This window comes from Carassius auratus, chromosome 37 (assembly GCF_003368295.1).
Source record: "Carassius auratus strain Wakin chromosome 37, ASM336829v1, whole genome shotgun sequence".
Lineage (NCBI taxonomy): Eukaryota > Metazoa > Chordata > Actinopteri > Cypriniformes > Cyprinidae > Carassius > Carassius auratus.
The window spans coordinates 1,248,776-1,268,870 of NC_039279.1; the positions used below are offsets into that span (position 1 = coordinate 1,248,776).

General features: G+C 34.9%; 2 protein-coding genes across 5 annotated transcripts in view; one reads left to right on the plus strand and one right to left on the minus strand.

Moving 5' to 3' along the window:
• LOC113055843 (protein FAM196A-like) overlaps window positions 1-15,493 on the plus strand; it is a 37,551-nt gene extending 22,058 nt beyond the window's left edge. For both annotated transcript variants that reach the window (XM_026222209.1, XM_026222210.1), the window contains 2 exons: window positions 2,677-2,748; window positions 13,892-15,493. In XM_026222209.1, coding sequence (XP_026077994.1) covers window positions 2,677-2,748; window positions 13,892-14,075 — 256 coding nt within the window. In that variant the 3' untranslated portion in view covers window positions 14,076-15,493. The remainder of the gene's footprint in view (window positions 1-2,676; window positions 2,749-13,891) is intronic.
• The window catches only part of dock1 (dedicator of cytokinesis 1), a 202,814-nt gene that overhangs the window by 96,781 nt on the left and 85,938 nt on the right, over window positions 1-20,095 (minus strand). The gene's annotated exons all lie outside the window — the stretch shown is intronic.

Genomic DNA, 20,095 nt, shown 5'->3' on the forward strand with positions numbered 1-20,095 from the left:
TCGACAGACAGATCATCAGAGCTATTGATCACTCCGTTGGTTTCCCATCAGTCTGACATTGGCCCTCCATCGCAGGACCGTCGGAGGGGGCAACGGGTCGCCAGAAAAGCAATCATTACGACGACAGGCAGTAATTACTAATGGCAGCCAACAGTGAAAGTAAAGCTTCTCAGATTTTTGGACACTTGCAGTGAACACTTGTTGACGAAAGGAGATTAATGCTATTTGTTTTAGCATTTATTAATGTTAGAAATATTCATCTTCGAGACAATAGCATAACCCTGCTGGAGGGAGTAAACAGGACAGCGTCAAAGCTACCAGACAAACACATACGAGAGACTAGGACTCCGATGTAAACACTGACTGCTGTACACTGAGATCGGCTGCAGAGCCAAAGATCCCCAAACTGCAGGCATTATAGAGCTTCAAAGTTTTTATTTTCAATTAAATATGGTGTAAATAAGATTTAAACTCTTGCTGTATGCATAAACCATTTAAGTCTGACAAACCTTCAATACGCAAAACTCTAATTACTCATTTCAGAGACGTAAATCACAAAGATTAATAACTAGCAATTTAGTAAGTGAATGAGATGTTAAGGAAACACTCAGCAAGGCAGCATTGAACTGATCAAAAGACAGTAAAGACATTTATTATAAAAGAAGATATTGAGCAGCACAACTGTTTTCAACACTAATAATAATCTGAATGATTTCTGAAGGATCATGTGACTGAAGCAATAAAGCTGAAAATTCAGCTTTGATCACATGAATAAATTATACTTTACGATATATTCAAATAGAAATTAGTTATTTAACATTTTAATTGTTTTTACTGTATTTCTGATCAAATAAATGCAGCCTTGCTGAGCAGTTCTTTCAAATTAATATTTCAGCAGTGGAGAACATGCATTTATTTTGCAGATGCTTTTATCTAAACAAGGAATACAAGGCAATCCATCCTAAGATTTAAAATTTGCCCGTGTGTTTTTGCATGCAATCACTTCATGTCATCATTTCTAAATTACACTGCAAACTCAGAGTAATCTTAGAGAAAATACACATTATTTTACCATGATGCTGAAGACAGTGAGCTCGCGCTGAAAAACCAGGCTCAAACGGTCACTAGAAACAGAGCAAACCTCCAGTGATTGACAGTTAAGTGACTATAATGAGATGCATTCTAGTTTATGTATAATTTATTCAGTATTTGAATAACGGTTTTGTTTTTCATGCTGTTAAGAGCGCCGACGTGAAGCTGATTGCTGATTTACAAAACAGTGATGAAGTAATTCAGGAACACAGCTCTGCGCTTCAACAAACATTACACATTACAGAATTAGATTGAATCAAATATTTACATACAAAGTTCTACAGCTGAAAAATAAAAAAGAGCGATAAAAGTGAACAGCAAAAATTAGAGGACAGCAACCGAGAAGATCTCACGAATGAGAAACCTCTGAAATCAAGCTCTGGTTTAGTTAATGAACTTCCCTTTTCCCCCTGAGCTCAGTCTATTTTAGGTGAGGATGATCACATCAGCAGAAATGATATCACGCCCGTCTGGACGAAACCAGTGGATTTTGGGAAGGAATTAGTGTCCACTGGTCTAAATGCACACATGAACTCTCCTGTCTGATCATATTCCTTGTTCACCGCTGGCCGGAGGCTCGTGTGAACACAGACTACATGTACAATGGACACAGCTGCATTCTTCTATGGTTGGGCAATGTCTAATTATGTTCCTGTGCACTCTGTACAGGGTTAAAGGACAAGAGGAGACAACTGAAATTAAGGAATTCAACAGAAATTTCTATAAAATTAAAGAAAAATGTCTTGGCCGAAAATGACCAGTAAAAGAGTGTTTTTTTGTTTTGTTTGTTTTTTGTTTTTTTTACAGTCTAAGTTGAATGAAAATAATAATAAATAATAATAACAATAATTATAATAATACTTATACTTGAAAAAAAAGTATATATATATATATATATATATATATATATGAAAAAAAAAGAATAAAAGAAAGAAAATATTATAATATATGGAGTAAAACTGTAGGAAAAAATAAAGTAAATTACAATCAATATTGCAATTAAGAGAGTAGAAAATGCATTATATATATATCAATTTATTATTTAGCAAAAACATTTTTTTTAATCTTACCAACCCAAAGAAAGCTCAATAAAAAGACCTGTTGTCTCGACATTACATTTTCCGCAAAAAAAAAAATATATCAACAATCAATAAAGCTTGCATGAACTATTTGAATTTCATTGTAAAATTCAGTCTCTTGTTCAGTTTTTATTTCAACCAGGACGCTACCTTAAAAGGCAGCTGCCTAAGTGCACAGAAGCAGAGCTATATGCAACATCCATCAGCACATATTAGCTCCTGTAAGCAGACAAAGCAGCACGATTTGACATTTCTGCAGCGTTGCCGTGCAGAAACACCAGGATTTGAAGGCCGTTCTGTTCTCTGGTTTCTGATTACACTCACAAACACAGCCGGTGTCCCGCGTGTCCTCTGCAGAACGCCGGTGAGAGGAATGCTAACAAATCTTTCCCGCCGCGTGTATTGACCGTGAGCTGATAATGAGGGCCGACAGGGTGAACGGGGAGGCGGAGCGGCCAAACCGCCTGTGTAATGACTCGTCCTCTCTCTCTTTATCTCCTCACAGGCTCTCCTATCGGACCGGACAGGACACGGCCAACTGCGACACGTGTCGGAACAGCGCATGCATTATTTACAGGTTGGTTGATGTATTTTGTTTCCAGCCCAAGCGAGTGAGATACACAAGCATGCTGCGCTAATAAAGCTCAACTGCAGCCTGATCACAGATTGTGTGAGTAATGAGCGAGATAAAGAGAGGAAATACTGCTGCTGACAGGAAGGTGTAGGCTATTCAACAAAGGACCTTAGTGGGACACCCTCATCACAGGACCTGGCACAACATTATCTGGATGTGGAATAGGAAAAGTTCATCTGAGTATTCAAATGTGGTCATTATTTACTCACACTCCACACCTGCAGATCTTAAAAGTATAGCCTAGGTTTAGTTCTTAAAGATCCTGAACAAACGGGAGTCTTGACACTCACTCACACACCAACAATAATCAGTTCAAAGCTTCTGAGTCACCTGTAGAGACGAAGAAAACACAGCAGAAAGGTATGTCTGAGTGTGTGAAGGTCAGGCTGTGTTTTTGTCTCTAAAGGAGCAATGGTAGCTGAAGTACGTGCATGAGGGATTCTGGGCAATTGACAGGTAGCAATCGCCAAGAGAGCTTCTTGTGTGGAAAGCAAAATTGTGTTATGCGAGGTTTCACAAAACTTGAAAGCACATGAGTCACACGATCGACGTAGATGCCTGTTGTTCTGTTTTTGGGAGAATTAGCCATTTAACATGCATGCAAAGCTGAAAAAAAGAGCGGTTTCATTGTGATGTCATGCATAAGACAATCAACGTGAGAAGCGTCTCAGAGGACAGCTAAGAATGCTGCAGACAGAACGAGACTCCCTGCTGATCACAAGCAACATACACACAATCAAACTGAGCAGCTCTATCTGAAGCACAGCGAAGGATTTAACACACACATACCCCAGTGAAAACACTCGACAGGAGAAACACACTGGACAAATCATTACTTCAGCTAGCAGCCCAGTTCATGTCAGGGAACCGCTGAGTTCTGGATAAGTATAATAAATATTGATATTAAATATTGAAATTGTATGTGTGTGTGTGTGTGAAATTACAATTAATGTAATTATATTTAATTATAATGCATTAACTTAATTCATATTTTAATATAATATAAATTAATATAATTACACATATATTAAAACATATTAAAATACAATGAAATACTACATTACAAAATGTATAGTATAATATTTTAATTATTAAATTGATTAAAATCATATTCATATTTTATTGATTTACAGTATATTCATATTAATATACTTTTTTTACTTTTTATAATCGTATATTTTTATAATTGTTATTTAAATGTGTCACTCTTATTTCTATTTATGTTTTTGAAGCATTTGATATTTTTATTATATTTTGCTGTGTAAAGTTGAACAGTCTCAAGTGTAAAGTTGCTCGTCAAACACTGCTATCTGTGTCTCTTGTGTGCATGTGTTTTTCTTGTTCCCATCCACATAAATCATGCTAATAGAGTTCAGTCTGAAGGAGCTAAAGTGTTCTACTTAGCATAATATGTTAGGGAGGAGAAATCTCATGAGCTCAGATCACTGCTCTTCAGTCCGAGTAAGTGTGCACGCAACATGAAGCACTTCTGAACAAACTGAAGCCAAATGATTCACTAAAAATGATTTGTTGTGAACAGAAATTAACTCAATTTAGAAATTGGCACCAAGGCAGTGGTGTTACCTAAAATTATTTTTAAAAACTGTTTTTGAAAACAGAAATAAAATGTAATACAATTTTAAACAAAGTTGTATTATAAAGTTATAAAAAAAATAATAATTTTTAAAAACGTTTCTAAAAAATGATGATGCACAAGACAATGTTAACCAAAAATATGCTTGTTAATGAAATAAACCAGAATATTTAATGCAGAATGTAAATATAAAACTATAAAAAAAAGCTTAATAGAAAACTATATAAACAAAATAATAATATAAATATAATACAAACAAAAACTAATTAGTGGACAAAAAAAAAGTAAAAATAAATAAATACTATAATTTCATAGAAATTCTAAAATAAATGTGGCACGACTGTGTGGACACTTTACCCAAAAAAAAAACAATCAATCAATCAATCAATCAATCAATCAATCATCCAATATGGCAGACAAGTAGAAAGAAATGCTGATTATTAATATTCTGTGATAACAGAATATGCGTTATTCTAAAAACAAGTTAAATCTAATTAACCTGACTATGTTTCATGCGTTTCTTTTTCTGCTTGTATAGTAGAGAACCGCGCATCAATCATCTCATGTCAAACTCTATTATAATCGACTGTAAAGCGAGGCTCGTATGCAGTGCACTATTTGTGTGGCGTCCAGAGATGCAGCCTATGCAGAGCGTTTCAAATCAACAAGAACACTGACTTTTCTTGCAATATCTTGATTCCAAGGAAACGGATTAATGCACAGCAAGCGTTTTAAACACAGTGTGCGGTTGCTCATGAGGGTGTATTTCAGGCACAAAGCCACTTCACCTAGCCAACAGCAGTGTTTCAGGCTTCAGTTTCTCAGTTTAACCTTCTGCATCTCTCCACCTCTCATTTCCTGCATCATTATCCCTCCATCACTCCACATTACTCCTCTGATGGGCATTCAGTCTCTCTGAAGGATCTTCCCAAGGCAGACTTCCTTAAAGAACGTTCCCAGATCAATACGAGTAAAGCTCAATCGACAGCATTTGCACCGTGAAGTCGGTTTCTGTAATTTTGATGTATATTGTGCACGTTACCAGCATCCAGAGAGCTCACAGGCTGAAATATGAAGCTTCATTCCTGTTAGATCATTTAAATCAGTTTATTGAGAAATAAATAGGTTTAAATTGAATTTCAGCTTAACAATGATTATGAAAACTGGAAAGGTGTGGAATGGGTCACAATAATCATTTTATATATAGATTATTGATGTGTGATTACAGATGTGTGCTTTCACTCCTCAATAAAATATGGAGCGAATGCTTCACACACAGACGTGAGAAACATATCTACAGAAAGACTGAAGTGTCTTCTTTTAAATAAACAACAACAAATCATCGAAATACAAATATTCTTTGATAAAGTAATCTATATGAAACCAACAAGCATTACAGTTTTTCCCATCTGAGCTCATATATATATATATATATATATATATATATATATATATATATATATATATATATATATATATATATATATATATATATATATATATATACACATACACAAAATATTTTATTTACAATAAATAAAAACCTAATTAATAACAATAATAAATCTAAATAGAAATGTTTAACAAAATACAATGACACAAAAAGTAGTACCAAAATAGATAAAACCTAAAGTAAACTTCCAGAGTTTAAAGGAAGAAATCGCATTTTTGCTATACATAATTTGACGTTAATGAAAATGACAAATGAAAAAATAGTGTGTGTGTGTGTGTGTGTGTGTCATTTTATGTTATTCATATGAAAAAATACACACAGATAATTCCAATTTATTCCTTTTCTCTTTTTTTTCCTCCCTGTGTGATGGTTAAACTCATGAAAAGGAAGAGATCGCACACAGTGGATTCAGCTGCATTCAATTTACTGAAGTCCAGCTGCTTTGAGCTAAAACACGTCTTTGTTCTCCCTTTGACCATGTCATCGTGTTCATCTCACTAGACTGCGTTCCCTAATGTGACCGTCCAGACGGGATACGGGTCTCTAGAGTCTATTTGGTGACAGATAACGGTTTAATAGTCAGTGCTTGAAGGGTTTCTGCTTCACTTTCACACTCATTTGTATAAAAATACCAATAGAAATATTCAACAGTAGTATTGATTCTTACCATTAAGATATTGTTTCACTCATATTAAGTTTTTCTTTTATCCAGCTGTATTTGATCAGACAACCAAGGGTAAAACCACACATAAAGCACCTCAATACTATGGTAAAAATGTAACTATATGATCTGGTATTTATCTGAAAAACTATTTAGTATAAATGCATAAACACCATAGCTTAAATCATAGAAAAAATACTGTAATTACATTCCTTTACTCCTTTAATAATTAATACATCTTCATTAATAATATAATAAAATTCAATATGGATATCCCACATTTCTGCCACAATTAGTATTACTAAGGTAAATCCATAATAAATGATGGATCTCACAGCTCTAACATTACAGTCGTCTTATGCTATAGTTGTAGCCTAATAGAAAGACTTTTGACCTGAAGGTCGCAGGTTCGAGTCTCAGTACCAGCAGGAACATACAAACTCAGAGTATGGGTCACTATATTTGGCTACAAGTCACGTTCACTTTTTTCACTTTCAATCTCTAAAGTTAACACACACACACACACACACACACACACACACACACACACACACACAATGGCGGCAGCGGTGTGGTAATTCTATTGGAGCAGAGCTGAAGGGAGAGGAGCTGATCACATTATAGACATGTTTAAGCTCTCAGTGGAGAGACACCTGCAGATCTCTCTCTCTCTCTCTCTCTCTCTCTCTTCTGGACTAATGACGTTCTCCGTGCTAACACTCAAACTCTGGCTTCATACAGAGCCGCTGGTTGCTATAGATACTACAGTGATACCACGGTGAAGCTGGCGGGCATTGAGAGTGTATTGTGAGAGTGTGTGTGTGTGTGTGTGTGTGTGTGTGTGCGTGTGTGTGTGCTCTTTCGAGAAATGCGGATTAATCTGTAGATAGAGCAAAGCAAAGTATGATGGACAGCTGTATTAATACCATACAGAGAGAGAGAGAGAGAGAAAGAGAGAGAGAGAGAAATGCAAAACAGGATTTGCTGGATATACATCACTATCAGCAATATTAATATTTTGTGATTTTCATCTATAAATGAGTATATATATATATATATATATATATATATTATACACCCTCACCTGGGTCCAAAAATACTGTTAGAGGTTGGAGCTGTGGTGCACGAAAAAAAAAAAATACTGCCTGTTAATGTCTGCTATCTTGTTGGTTTTCAAATCTAAAACAGCTTTACGTTATAAATGTGCAAAACGCAGGACCATGAGGCTAGAATAAAATGTGCTGACTGGTTTGCTGATAAAGCATTCTGATGAAAAACTGTAGTTCCATTCTTTAGAATAAAAGTACCTGCCTTTTCATTTCATAAATAAATAAACAAAAACAAATAAACAATACCTTATACCTAAGATTAATGAATGGTCAGAAGAATTTTTCATTCACAGTTTATTAACTAATGTTAACTAATGAAGCTCTAATGTAAAAGTGTGAATTTACAATAAAGAATCAAAACACCTTCAAATATCATCTAGGGAATGTTGTAGTCAAGATTAAAATTAAAAGTTTGAAAATAAATAGCGTATTGAGTCTAAATACTTAAGTATTTGCACTGTTTTGGACATCATAGCAAATACACAAATCTGAATGGCTATATAAAATTATTTAAATCTGTTTTAGAAAGAGCAGCTGCTTTATTTATGGGGTTTCCAGGGTAAGGGCTGCATTTTCTGCAGTTTAGCGCCATCTGCTGTCAGAGAGTGAATGTGCTTTCATTCTCTCAGCATACAGGGGTTGTGCATTTTGACCAGTTGATTAGAATAATATTCTTAAAATGCATTCCAAATTCGGAATAATTTTTAATATATAGGTATTAAAGGTAAATGCCCATGATAACAATATTGAACATATTCATTACCGTGATATTATTATCAGAATTATAGGTTATATATATATATATATATATATATATATATATATATATATATATATATATATATATATATATATATATATATATATATATATATATATATAGAATGATTAATTATAGATTATAGCATTATAGAATACCGCCACTTGTCTAGTATACACATTTAAAAAAATTAAATAAAAGTTTAATTAAACAGTCTACAATAATAATTATTATTATTTAAAAATGAATGAATAAAATAAGTCATTAATATACATTTAGTATGCAAGTAAAAAAAAAAAAAAAAGTATATATATATATATATATATATATATATATATTTATTTATTTATATATATATGTTTATTAACTTCCAGTGTATTGATGAAACATCTGCCTACTTGCTTTAAATTAGTTTCTGGTCTAAGTGTAAGGAATAGTGAAATTTGTTTTGTCAAACACTGATTAGCAGCTAGACTATCAGTATCAAAGGTTTCTCAGTGTTTTCGGACTACAAACACACTGTAGTTTGAGTGAGTCTCAACTAGAGATGAAAGTGACGGAACCGATGCTAAAAATGGAAAAGAGACTGTCTTCATTTTCAGGTCTTGCTTTGTGGCAACAACAAATGAAAGGAGCATGTTTAAGGTGTGTGATAAGTGCATGGCACCTCAACACACAGAGTGAGAAAAAGAATAATGAATGTTTCATTAAAGCTCTTCGGAGTCGTTTTCTCTCATTCAGATGATTATCTGGGCTCGCCGTCCCTCTGCTAATGAGGCTGAGATACGAGCTGAAAGGTCTCGACCTGGGCTCTTCATCTCGGCGTGTGTTTGCATGTTCCTCTCCATTCTAACGAGTGTTAGTGACGCGCGGCAGGCCGGCAGGATCCGGTCGGATGAGCGCTGAGAAACATGACAGACGGCACAGAGTCTCAGAAAAGCATTTGGTGCATTCATGAATCCCCCAGCGGTCGGCATCAAACGCTGTTGACTCACAGATCGGCGCTGGTGTGAGTGATGAGAGGGCATCTGCTACTAATGAGAGACACATACACTTTCACTGGGGTGTCAGTCTGTTGTCTCTGGCACGGACGCGTTTCCTTTCTAAAGCCAGAGTCGCACACAGACACGAACACAACACGTTTACAAATCCTTCCGAATCTCTCAAGACACAAGCCAACTAATTAAACTAACAAACTTTCACAGCTAAGAAAACATTATACTGAAATACACAAGAGGCAACAAGGCTGGGCAATGCAACAAATACATAAATACATTTGAGAAAATATATATATGATATGTAATATATAAAGAAAAAGTTTATTTACTATTCAAGTTACTGATTAATTAATGCATAACAAAAAGTATCTATTAAAATACAAATGAATCATTGCTTATGTTTGATCACTGAAAGACTCTGTTTCAACTCAAACAAGCTCAAACATTCAAGCCACTAAACATGGTCACCGAAAGAAGTTATGTTTCAGGAACATGTATAAAAATGAATGATTAAAAACATATTTAAATATTAAATATACATGAAAAATATATTAATGCATGCCTACAAGTATGCAGTCATATATACCCTAAAAAAAAATCCATTATTGAAATGACTTACCAAAAAAAAAAAAAAAAAAAAAAATTGTAGAAATTAATTACATATAAAAAATATTCACACATACACCAATATAGCCATATTTACCTAAAAAAGGAAAATGCATTGCAGAAGCATCAATGAAACTAAAAGAAGGAAATTAATTGCTGCATTTTTTGATTCTTTAAAAAAAGTTGCTAGTTAGGAAAGAAACATATGCATTGACTGATTCAGACTCAAACTCAAAGCTTAAAGTGTTGATAAGTGGAAGAAACTTAAGACTACACTTACGTATATTTCGTTTTTTTTTTTTTTTTTTTTTTTGGACAACCAAAAGTTGAAAGTGGGTCAAGAACACAAAAAAAGTTCTGAGACTTTCTAAATGATCAGACATCAACATGAAAACAGACAAGACACGGTGGAAACTGACACCAACGAGCTGGAGATGTGGGTGAGATGTTTCTCCAGCATTTTCTGATTTCATTACCTCTCAGACACACAAAAACATCGGGTCACTGCGAGCACTTAACCAACACAGTGATGTGTTTCCTGTGTAAACGCTGAGATCAGAAGACCTCCGACCGTAATGAGCTTAAACAGGAGGAGCAGAGCCAGATCAAACCACTCCTCATCCTCAGGGATGAAGGGAAGGAAAGCGTATATCAGATGAAAGAAAACAGCGCTGAGCTGCACGCGGGGGCAATGAGCGGGGATTATCAACCGCTTTCGGTTTCTAATTAGCAGCTCAGAAACCGAGAAAAGCGTCAGGACTGACAACAGTTGTGGGAGGAGAGCAGGAGACAATCAGGAGACGGCAGAGAGAGAAAGAGATCTAGGCCTGACAGATGTTTGGCTAGAGCTGTGCTTGTGACACGCTCAAACACTGACGCTCTTCGGACAGCCACTTCACTGCGTTCCTAATGATGCTCTGGTTTATTTTATGGAGGACTGTATTGATCCAGAGAGAAATATTAAACATTGATTTGTGATTTGAAAGCTAGAAATACTGAGCATTGAAATGTATCTCATGCCTCGGCAGAAAAAGAGCCGCACGTCAATTCAAAGAACTAAATTACTGCTCCTACTGTATCTTATAGAGTCGAAAATAGGTTTTTTTTCTTTAGATGTAGAAATGATCTTTCACAATACGATTCTGAGTGTCAGCTCTAATTTTCTAATTAGATTATTATTATTATTTTTGCATATCAAATCCACAAAAACACGTAAAAAATCAAATGCATTTAATAAATAAACATTTGTTGTGATGGCAATGGCAATGAAAAAAAAAAATCAGGTTGACACTATTTGACATCAACAGCATCTCTCGTGCAATACTGAATTATAAAGTGCAATGAACTTCCACCAAATTATTAAGTTGCTTTCAGAGAAACTCAAAGCAGCTTTTTCAAAGAGCTTCTTGAGACTTCTTGAGATAATGAGTGATTTGTACGTGTCTGTCTGTAGTGAGAACATGCTCATATTGATAAGGGCATAATTAACAGGCTGTGTCGTGTGATTAATCTGCTAATTGCTGCATTGCAGTATGCTTAAATGCAAAGGCCAGACACACAATGAACAAACACGCTGAGTCTTCAATAACACACACACACCTTGAATAACCTTCCACTCTCAAGCCTGTTCAACAAATTCAAACCAAACACAGGTTTAAATACAGCCTGGCTTACAATATGCTATTCAGTGCATTTATCATGTGAAATGAATGCTTCTGAAAGACAATCTAGTGCATGAAATCAACAGGAAAGCAATGCAATTCAAATAGAGACTCCTTTCTCATGATGAATGGCAGCACTCTGGATGTCGTCTGCAAAATAAACAGCACTGTGGATGCGTCACATTCATGAACTGTACTGGACAGGGTTCAGAAGTCTCTCTCTATCTGTTCATCTCAACACTCTGACAGCAAGAGAGGAATGAGAGTCTTTCATTTCATTACCACTCACAAACATATTGCTTTTGACTCTCACCACATTACAAGCAACTACTGAGAACTGAAAACGTAAGAATGTCCACTAGATGTTTAAATTGTTTTATTTATTTTTTATTTAAAATTGTCTTGGTTGAAAAAGCTTTAATAAAATATTCCATGTAACTATGTAACCTAAGTACACATGTGAAGACTATGTTCTAGCAAAAGAAAAACATCCATTTTAACCATTTACACAAACAATAAGACATTATTTATTTATTCAACATGTATAATTATCATATAACATTATTATATAATTATGATATATTATTTTTATTGGGGGGGGGGTATCAAAAATAATAAAATATATTCTACATTGATTGGTTATTTTTCATACTCCCTTGTTCAGTTCTAAAATCTACCAACACTGGATAATGCAAATGCAAATGATTAAATCTTGTGTAAAAGTTAGACAGATATCAGCATTATACCAACCCTCAGCCACAATCAGCTCAAGCAAACTTGTGGAGTTTTGGAAAACTCAGATTAGTTGACAACTATTTTTCCAAGGCCTTTGAAAATGGCTGATCCTGAACTACAACTAAACAAATCCAGTGTCCAGGTCTGTGAGTACACAAACACTCGGAAGTTTGTCCAGTCAGCTGGAGTGAAATAATCCCTCTCTCCAACACTTTCATCTCTCCATCTCTGCTCTCTAATGGTGGAGTTTAATGTGACTGATCTCGGGAATCAGATGTGTTGAGGACACTGGATTATCTCTGGCACATAAGACGGAGGCTCCAGAGGATAAATCCCACAATGCAACACCCGCAGACACCGAACACTTCCACACAGTCAGCAACATCAACTCCACAAATTATACTCTTAAAAAGCATAAAAATGCATCACAGATCATTAAGCTTCTCATCTGTTGAACCTGAAGCTCTTAATTCACTGCTTTACCTCGAAGGAAAGTACAACAAAATAGAGGCTTTAGATCATCTGGAAACTCAGTGGTGTCACCGCTACCTTCCTTCAGCCCATAAAATATGAAGATTATAAACAAAAATGCTTGAGAAGAGCTGTCAGCAGTAAAGCCCAAAGCATGGAAGTAAAAAAAATATATATATTTTTTTTTTTCACACCAAAATCAAAAGTAAATTACAAAATATATATTTTAGGTAAAGAGAATGAAGCCTAAATTTTAGACATTTTTTTTTTATAAAAATGATCAATAGAAATACAATTACAGTATTATTACTATTATTTATAAGAACAATACCACCTTTATGGTCTAAAATAGGTTAATTTTCTTTATGAAATATATACATTAATGCTAGATTTAAGAGATTTTCTTGAAAATGAATGATGATAGTAATACTACTAATAATAAGGAAAATAATAATAATAATAATAATAATAATACCTTTGTTGTCTAAATTAGCCTTACTAGTTTTTTTTTCTGAAATGCATACATATTTACACTTAGATATTGGGGTGAAATGAGAAGGTATTTTATAGAATTTTTTTTATTTTTTTATTTTGTATTATTTAATTATCTATCTTTAAGTCAGTTTGACTTTATCAGTCTAATAAACGTAACTCTTCAATTACCTGTAAATACACATTCTTGGTTTACTGTGCACAAGCCATCTCATTAAAAAGTTCATATTAAATAATAACCAAGTATCAATTTAGACACCAATTCAGCAGACTTGCATTCAGTTTTGCCTCAATTCTTTTATGCAAAAACTACTTTTTGTGATCCAACAAATTCTCAGTGGATAAAACTCTAGGTCCAAAACCATGCATTTAACTGATTAAATATTCATATTGCCTCAGAATTGTCATAATACAGATGCAAACAGTGAAGATAATTTTTGACTGATAGCATGTATTGTGTGTCGTTCAGGGCATCTGACTCACTCTCTCTGTAGTATGCATGTATTAATGTTGTGAATCTGCATTTCTTGTGTCTCTGTGCTGCAGCGTGGAGCTGGACTTCAAACTGCAGGAAGATAAGCTCCAGCCTCTGATGAAGAGACTGTGTCCCACCGAGGAGTCCCCGTTCCCCCCTCTGACGTATCCTCAGGAGACCATCGGCTCCACGCCCAAACGCAAGTCCAAAGCGGAGGCCAAGAAACACGCGCGCTGGAAACTCTGGTTTCTGTGACCGCTGGATTACATACACAGCTTCCCATCATATTTTCAGTACAGGAGTTCAGCAACAGAATGCATCGCTACAGGAGCATCTGTTCACTTGCTTTGTTTTCCGATCAGGATGATTCAGGAAAATCCTATCAGAATGATTTTAGTTTTTGACCCTTTGGTACTTTATGGATGCAAGTACTGAACTAGGTTTGGAAATATTGCAGCTAGTATTAATATAAAAAATATATGTGTATATTTAACAGAATAATGGAATTTTCTCCTGGAAAAAAAAGGAATAATGAGACTATTTCCCTCATGGAAACTGGATCGATAAAAAATCTTGCTTTGCAAAGTTTTTTTTTTTTTTTTTTTTGTTATCCTGCTAAAGGTTTGGAAAATCAGATGGATTTAAAACACAAACAGGACACAAACTTTTTTTCTTCATTTCGGTCTTCTCTTCCTCACGGAAACCACAGCATTAAATGGAAGCACAACTCTTCAGATGCACTGGATGATGTTTCCCACAGAGGACTTTATGGATCTTACCCGATATCAAGAACGGAAAACTTCCTCGAGGACTTGAATATCCACAGCCCAAACCGGTGAAGTCACAACAAACGCACTATAGAGGATTTACACAGAAATAATCTTACAAGCCTCTGTGAATTCATATAAACTTTCATTAACTATTATTACCAGGAAAAAAAATAAGGAAGAAAAGTGTGACTTATTTTTGTAGATTCGTAATTATCATATTTAAAGATTTTCTAGATGCACTACATGTATATACTTCTCTCACTTATTGGATTATTGGAATTTTAAGAAGCATTTTCAACTCTGTTAATTTGAAATCATTTAATTCCAATTAATGTTCTTCTATAGAGTGCATTAGTGTCATCCACTTTTTCAACAACGTTGGTTCTGGAAGCAATTTTCCATTCATTTTCCCATAGGGATTTTAAAAAAGTCTGTCAAAACATTGCAAGCCATAAAACAAACCATCCAGCTACAACATTACAAACTCTGATTTGAAAAAATTTAATATTTGAAAATCTGAGAAAAAGGCAAAGATGTGTGTACTTAATGGCTTTAGTGAGGGAAAGGACTACAATCCCATGAAGCATTGTGAATTAGATAATCAAATTAAATAAGAAAATATATAACTATACACTTGAAGTTGTTGATCAGAAACAATATATTTTAATATACAATATAAAATAGTCTGCAATCTTTTGGCGAGATTTGCTCGTTGTGATTCTATGATTGGAATTTTCTGTAAAGCATCATGGGTAATGTAGTTTTGTTTTTTGTTTTTACCAGAAATCTCCACTGTTTACCATGATTATTTAAAACATAAGTTGAAATTCTGCAGACTGATGGCTCAAAAGCTTATATCACCTATTAACAACTTCTGAGTTTACAGTAGGTCAGTTCTAGCTATAAAAATAAAATAAAAAATGCACTTCCCTATGGAGAAAATAAATGGCATTCCGGAACCCGACTGTTGCACTCTATTACAACTACAAGTGTAAACACCCACCATGTGATACAGTCACCATAAAGCTGCAATCACACTAGACTTGATGAACTCTGATCTGCATATAAAATAAGCTGTTGCAGGAATGTAGATTACATTAATATTTTATTGATTTTAAATCTATTTTTAATTAAAAACCTAGCGTGTGACATCACATCCTGTCTAGTGCGACCGCACTCTCTACACCTGCACTGAATCAAACAATGTTCCTGGTGTGAAAATGACAAGGAACATCAGAGCAAATAAGATATCCTGGAGCGTGTGTGTATGTGTGTGTGTGTGTCTCACAGGTCTGAGAGAGTAATGAGAGCAGTGCCAGCATTCAGAAAGACTGTTGAGAACGGAGAGAAGAAATGTAGTCACAGGTGAAGGAAAACACCAGAAAAAGAAAATTTATACTGCATAAAGAAAATTGAAAAGGTGAAAAATGTAAATGAAATGGCTCTCAGAACCTATTATTTATGACATTATTTTGCGACAATTAAACAGATTTTGCTCCGAATTCTCATTACCCTAATTAATAGATTGGAAAAAATTAATCATATCTTATAATGCACACACACAAGTATACTAATTAAATTACAAAATAATATTAGTAATTAGTATAATTTTATAAGTATATATATATATATATATATGTATATATATATATATATATATATATATATACACACATACATACACATACACACACACACACACACACACATAAATATAATAAAAATATGTGTGTGTGTTTGTATGCACATTTTTTTTTCTAATTTATTTTTATTCTATTTTATTTGAATATCTATTTCAACATTATAATGATGAAATAATGAAGAGAGTTATTTGCATTATGGTAATGAGTACTGAATGGGGCAATATGCTTTTAAACTAAATGTCGATACAAAAAATCTTGAACATAAAGGTTACATTTTCTTTAAGCAAAATATAAAAAAAACTTGATTTTTTACTTGATTTTGGGGAGAATAATACATGTGTTTTGTCATTCAAATTCACTCATATAGCCAAACACAGAGAGAGATGATAAAAGGAATCCCACACAAACACTGCGATGCTCAAACATCTCAAACATCTCACACACCAACAGTCCACAGCGAGAACGCACCTCGTTCTTTCCTGACAGCATACAGGCCACATTAGGGTTGGGTGATTTCTACCAAAAAAAAAAACTCCCATCGGATGATGCCTAAAGAGAAACACTGCGATGGATGAAGGGGTGGGGGGTGGATTTCGTCATCAGAAATGTCCGTGGATGTCTGAGCACAGCCCAACACCTGGTAAATGTTGAGACCGAGCAAGTCAAGAAGGTGTCGAGCTCATCCATCCACGCTTGAGTATACTTTGAACACTGTGCACAGAGCATTAAAACATTCAACTGAATTATTATTTTATTGTAATATATTTATTATCCAACACCCATGATCTGACCCAAATGTTCTCGTCTGTTTAATCTACTTTAAATTGTATGCTTTGTGTAAAACATCTAGCCTATAATTAGTTTGGTGTTTTTTACACCATACAATCATTAATGTTTAAATTGTGTTATAATTGGTATTGTGATCGGGAACAACTTCATTATGTTACGTTGAAATGATTTGATGTAACTGTGTGGAAACTGAAAGCTTGGGGCTGGAATCAGGATCATCTGTCACTGTCAGTCAGCCAACCCTAGGCCACATACAGTACACACCGCGAAATGACACACGCGTTTATTCATCAAATTAATCTGCGTGACTTACTACCACTGCACCTAGAAAAGCCAGACGCACATCTCAGATGCATTGGCTAGTCCGGAGTGAAATGTAATGAAAAGAACCCTGTGTGTGTGTCCAGAACCAGAGCGAAAGCCATGCTGATCAAACATCAAAGATGGGTTTAGATGAAAGAACATTTCAGCGACCAAAATATCGAACAAAACAGGGTTTAAATCATCTCCAGTGATACAGATTTCATGACATCACAAGAGCAAAGCATTCTGGGAATGTGACAGCAGAGGCCAAACGCATACGTGCCAAAATCTTTTAAGAAAGGGCAAAATAATCCACTTGACTGATAAAAAAACACAACATCTCCACTGAATTCACTCTCTCCCTGCTGAAACACAGTTCAAACTCCTCTCGTTTCACCACGGCTGTGATTCTCGACAGCTCTACTGTAGCCTAAAGAGACCATTACTTGTTTTCTGTTCTTTGAAAAAAGTGCAATTGATTATGTGCAATATTGTGTATTTTATACAGTTTTTAAAACTATTTACTATACAAAATAAAACATTAAAAAATAAAAAGAGTGGCTCCGTTATCTGAGTCTTTATGACACTTCTTGGATGTATCATGCATTTCACAGCCTTATTTTATGCACAGGCATTATAAATAAATATATGAGTAAAGTACATTTTACATTCATTTTACTCAACGCGAAAATAGTATTTGGCTAAAAACAAAATGATAAATTAATTTTACACACATAAAACTGCGTATTTATCCAATTTTATGAGGGAAGGAAAAAAAACTACAAATCCTAAATCACTGCAAATGAAGTAAATAAATGAGAGTTAGCTGACATTTACTAAGCTCAACTAGCCTGGGGGGGGGGGGGGTTCAATGGTGGTCTCGTATCAGAATTGTACAATGTCATATTTCACTGGAAAATTGTCACTTTTGATTTCAGGGACCCTACTGTGGCGGAGCAGATGCTAATTGTTTGAATGTGTAATTATGTGTGAATAGCAGCTTTAGATTGGAGAGGATGTGAGATCTGTTCCCCATCATCAGATTACACTGGACAAGAATAAACCCACTGCAGTGATCTAGGAGCAGCAGGGAGAAAAAAAATCAATCAAGTACAAATACAGACCCGGTGACTACGATTCACTCCAGATGGCAACAGCAAGATCACGGGATTGATTCTGTGGGATGATTTCATATTAGTACAAAGCCTGCTCTGAGGATCATGATAACAGTGTGGAGAGAGAGAGAGAGAGAGAGAGAGAGGAGAGAGAGGAGAGAGAGAGAGAGAGAGAGGAGAGAGAGAGAGAGAGAGAGAGAGAGAGAGAGAGAGAGAGAGATTGAGAGCGATTCAGAAGAGCATTTGAGGCGGAATAACCCTCAAAACTAAACTAAATAAAAATAAACTACAATAATAAATTAATAAAAACCTAAATGAAATCAATTAAAAGTAGCTTTGTGTTATAAAGTAATTTTAATAAATAATTAGTTCAGACTGTTACATAAAACTGTCAATAATTACATTAAAAATAAAATATAAATAATTTATATATATATATATATATATATGTTCATTAGTTTGAGCGGGAATAAAACAAAACAAACTAAGCTGTTTTGGAGCAAATATATTATTTAATAATAATAATAATAAAAAAAGAAATCACTTTTATTTTAGTGATAATGATACCTCCCTCTCATTCCCAGCAGCAAATCAAAAGAGACTAAGAGTTATTAGATTTCTCCAGGTCACAATGAAGGAGTGTGTGTGCATTTCCATGTTTATTAAGCAGGGAATTCCCACGCAGGCTTGCAGAGGGAAACGTTCGGTATTTCCCATGCGAGAGTTTGAAAAACTCATCTGAAAAGCACTTAAAGGAGGACAGTCAGCAAAAACCTACAGAGAGAAAAAAATCAATCTGAAGAGCCTCTCTATCATCACAAATGTATATTTAATGCACAGAGAATGTGGTGAGAATGTAAATCTAAGAGGATATTGCTGCACTGATGCTGCAGACCGCACCTGACGTAAGGCATGCATTGTCAATCAAACAGAGCAGCCAATCAAAGGCCTAGTTTCTCCACCTGGCCCCTCCTACTGCAGAGGAATGGGAGGAGCCTAAAAACTCTGAACATAGACAAGCACTGATCCTGACAAAGAAAAAAGCCTCCTGGATGGTATAGTTGAGGTTTATAAGGCTCTTAAATACAAGACAGGCAGAGAAAAGACTAAAACACTAACTGCAGATCATAAAATACCGGAGTGATGATCCTCCAAATCTTTTTGTCTGATCATGAAAAAACTCATTATATAAGCAACACATGATGGTACAGAGGTTGCTTAGAGAAGGTTTAGCATATTGCTATGCACTCAATGTGTTAGATGCACAAGATGGTTAACACTGCATTTCGAAATGGTTGCTTACGTACATTAGGAGAAAAATAGCAAAATAGCTCCCTCAGATCTAAAGCTAATACACAATCGGGATCCTCCTTTTTCCATGGGATCTTTAGACTCTTATTTCATTGTCAAATAGTACATATAAGCCTCTCCTCAACCACTGCATGATGAGATCTGTCATTCACAGATAATAATCCTATACAATCTGTAGGGTTCAGACTTTTTAAAATTTAAGAAGACTTTCTTAACTGTAAGACACATCTGTATGCACGACGTGTGTGTGTGTGCACTGATCAGTCTCATTTAAATTCTACACTCACATCCAGCATAACCACAGAGAAAAGTTAATGCATAAATCTGAATCCAAGCAACAGAGC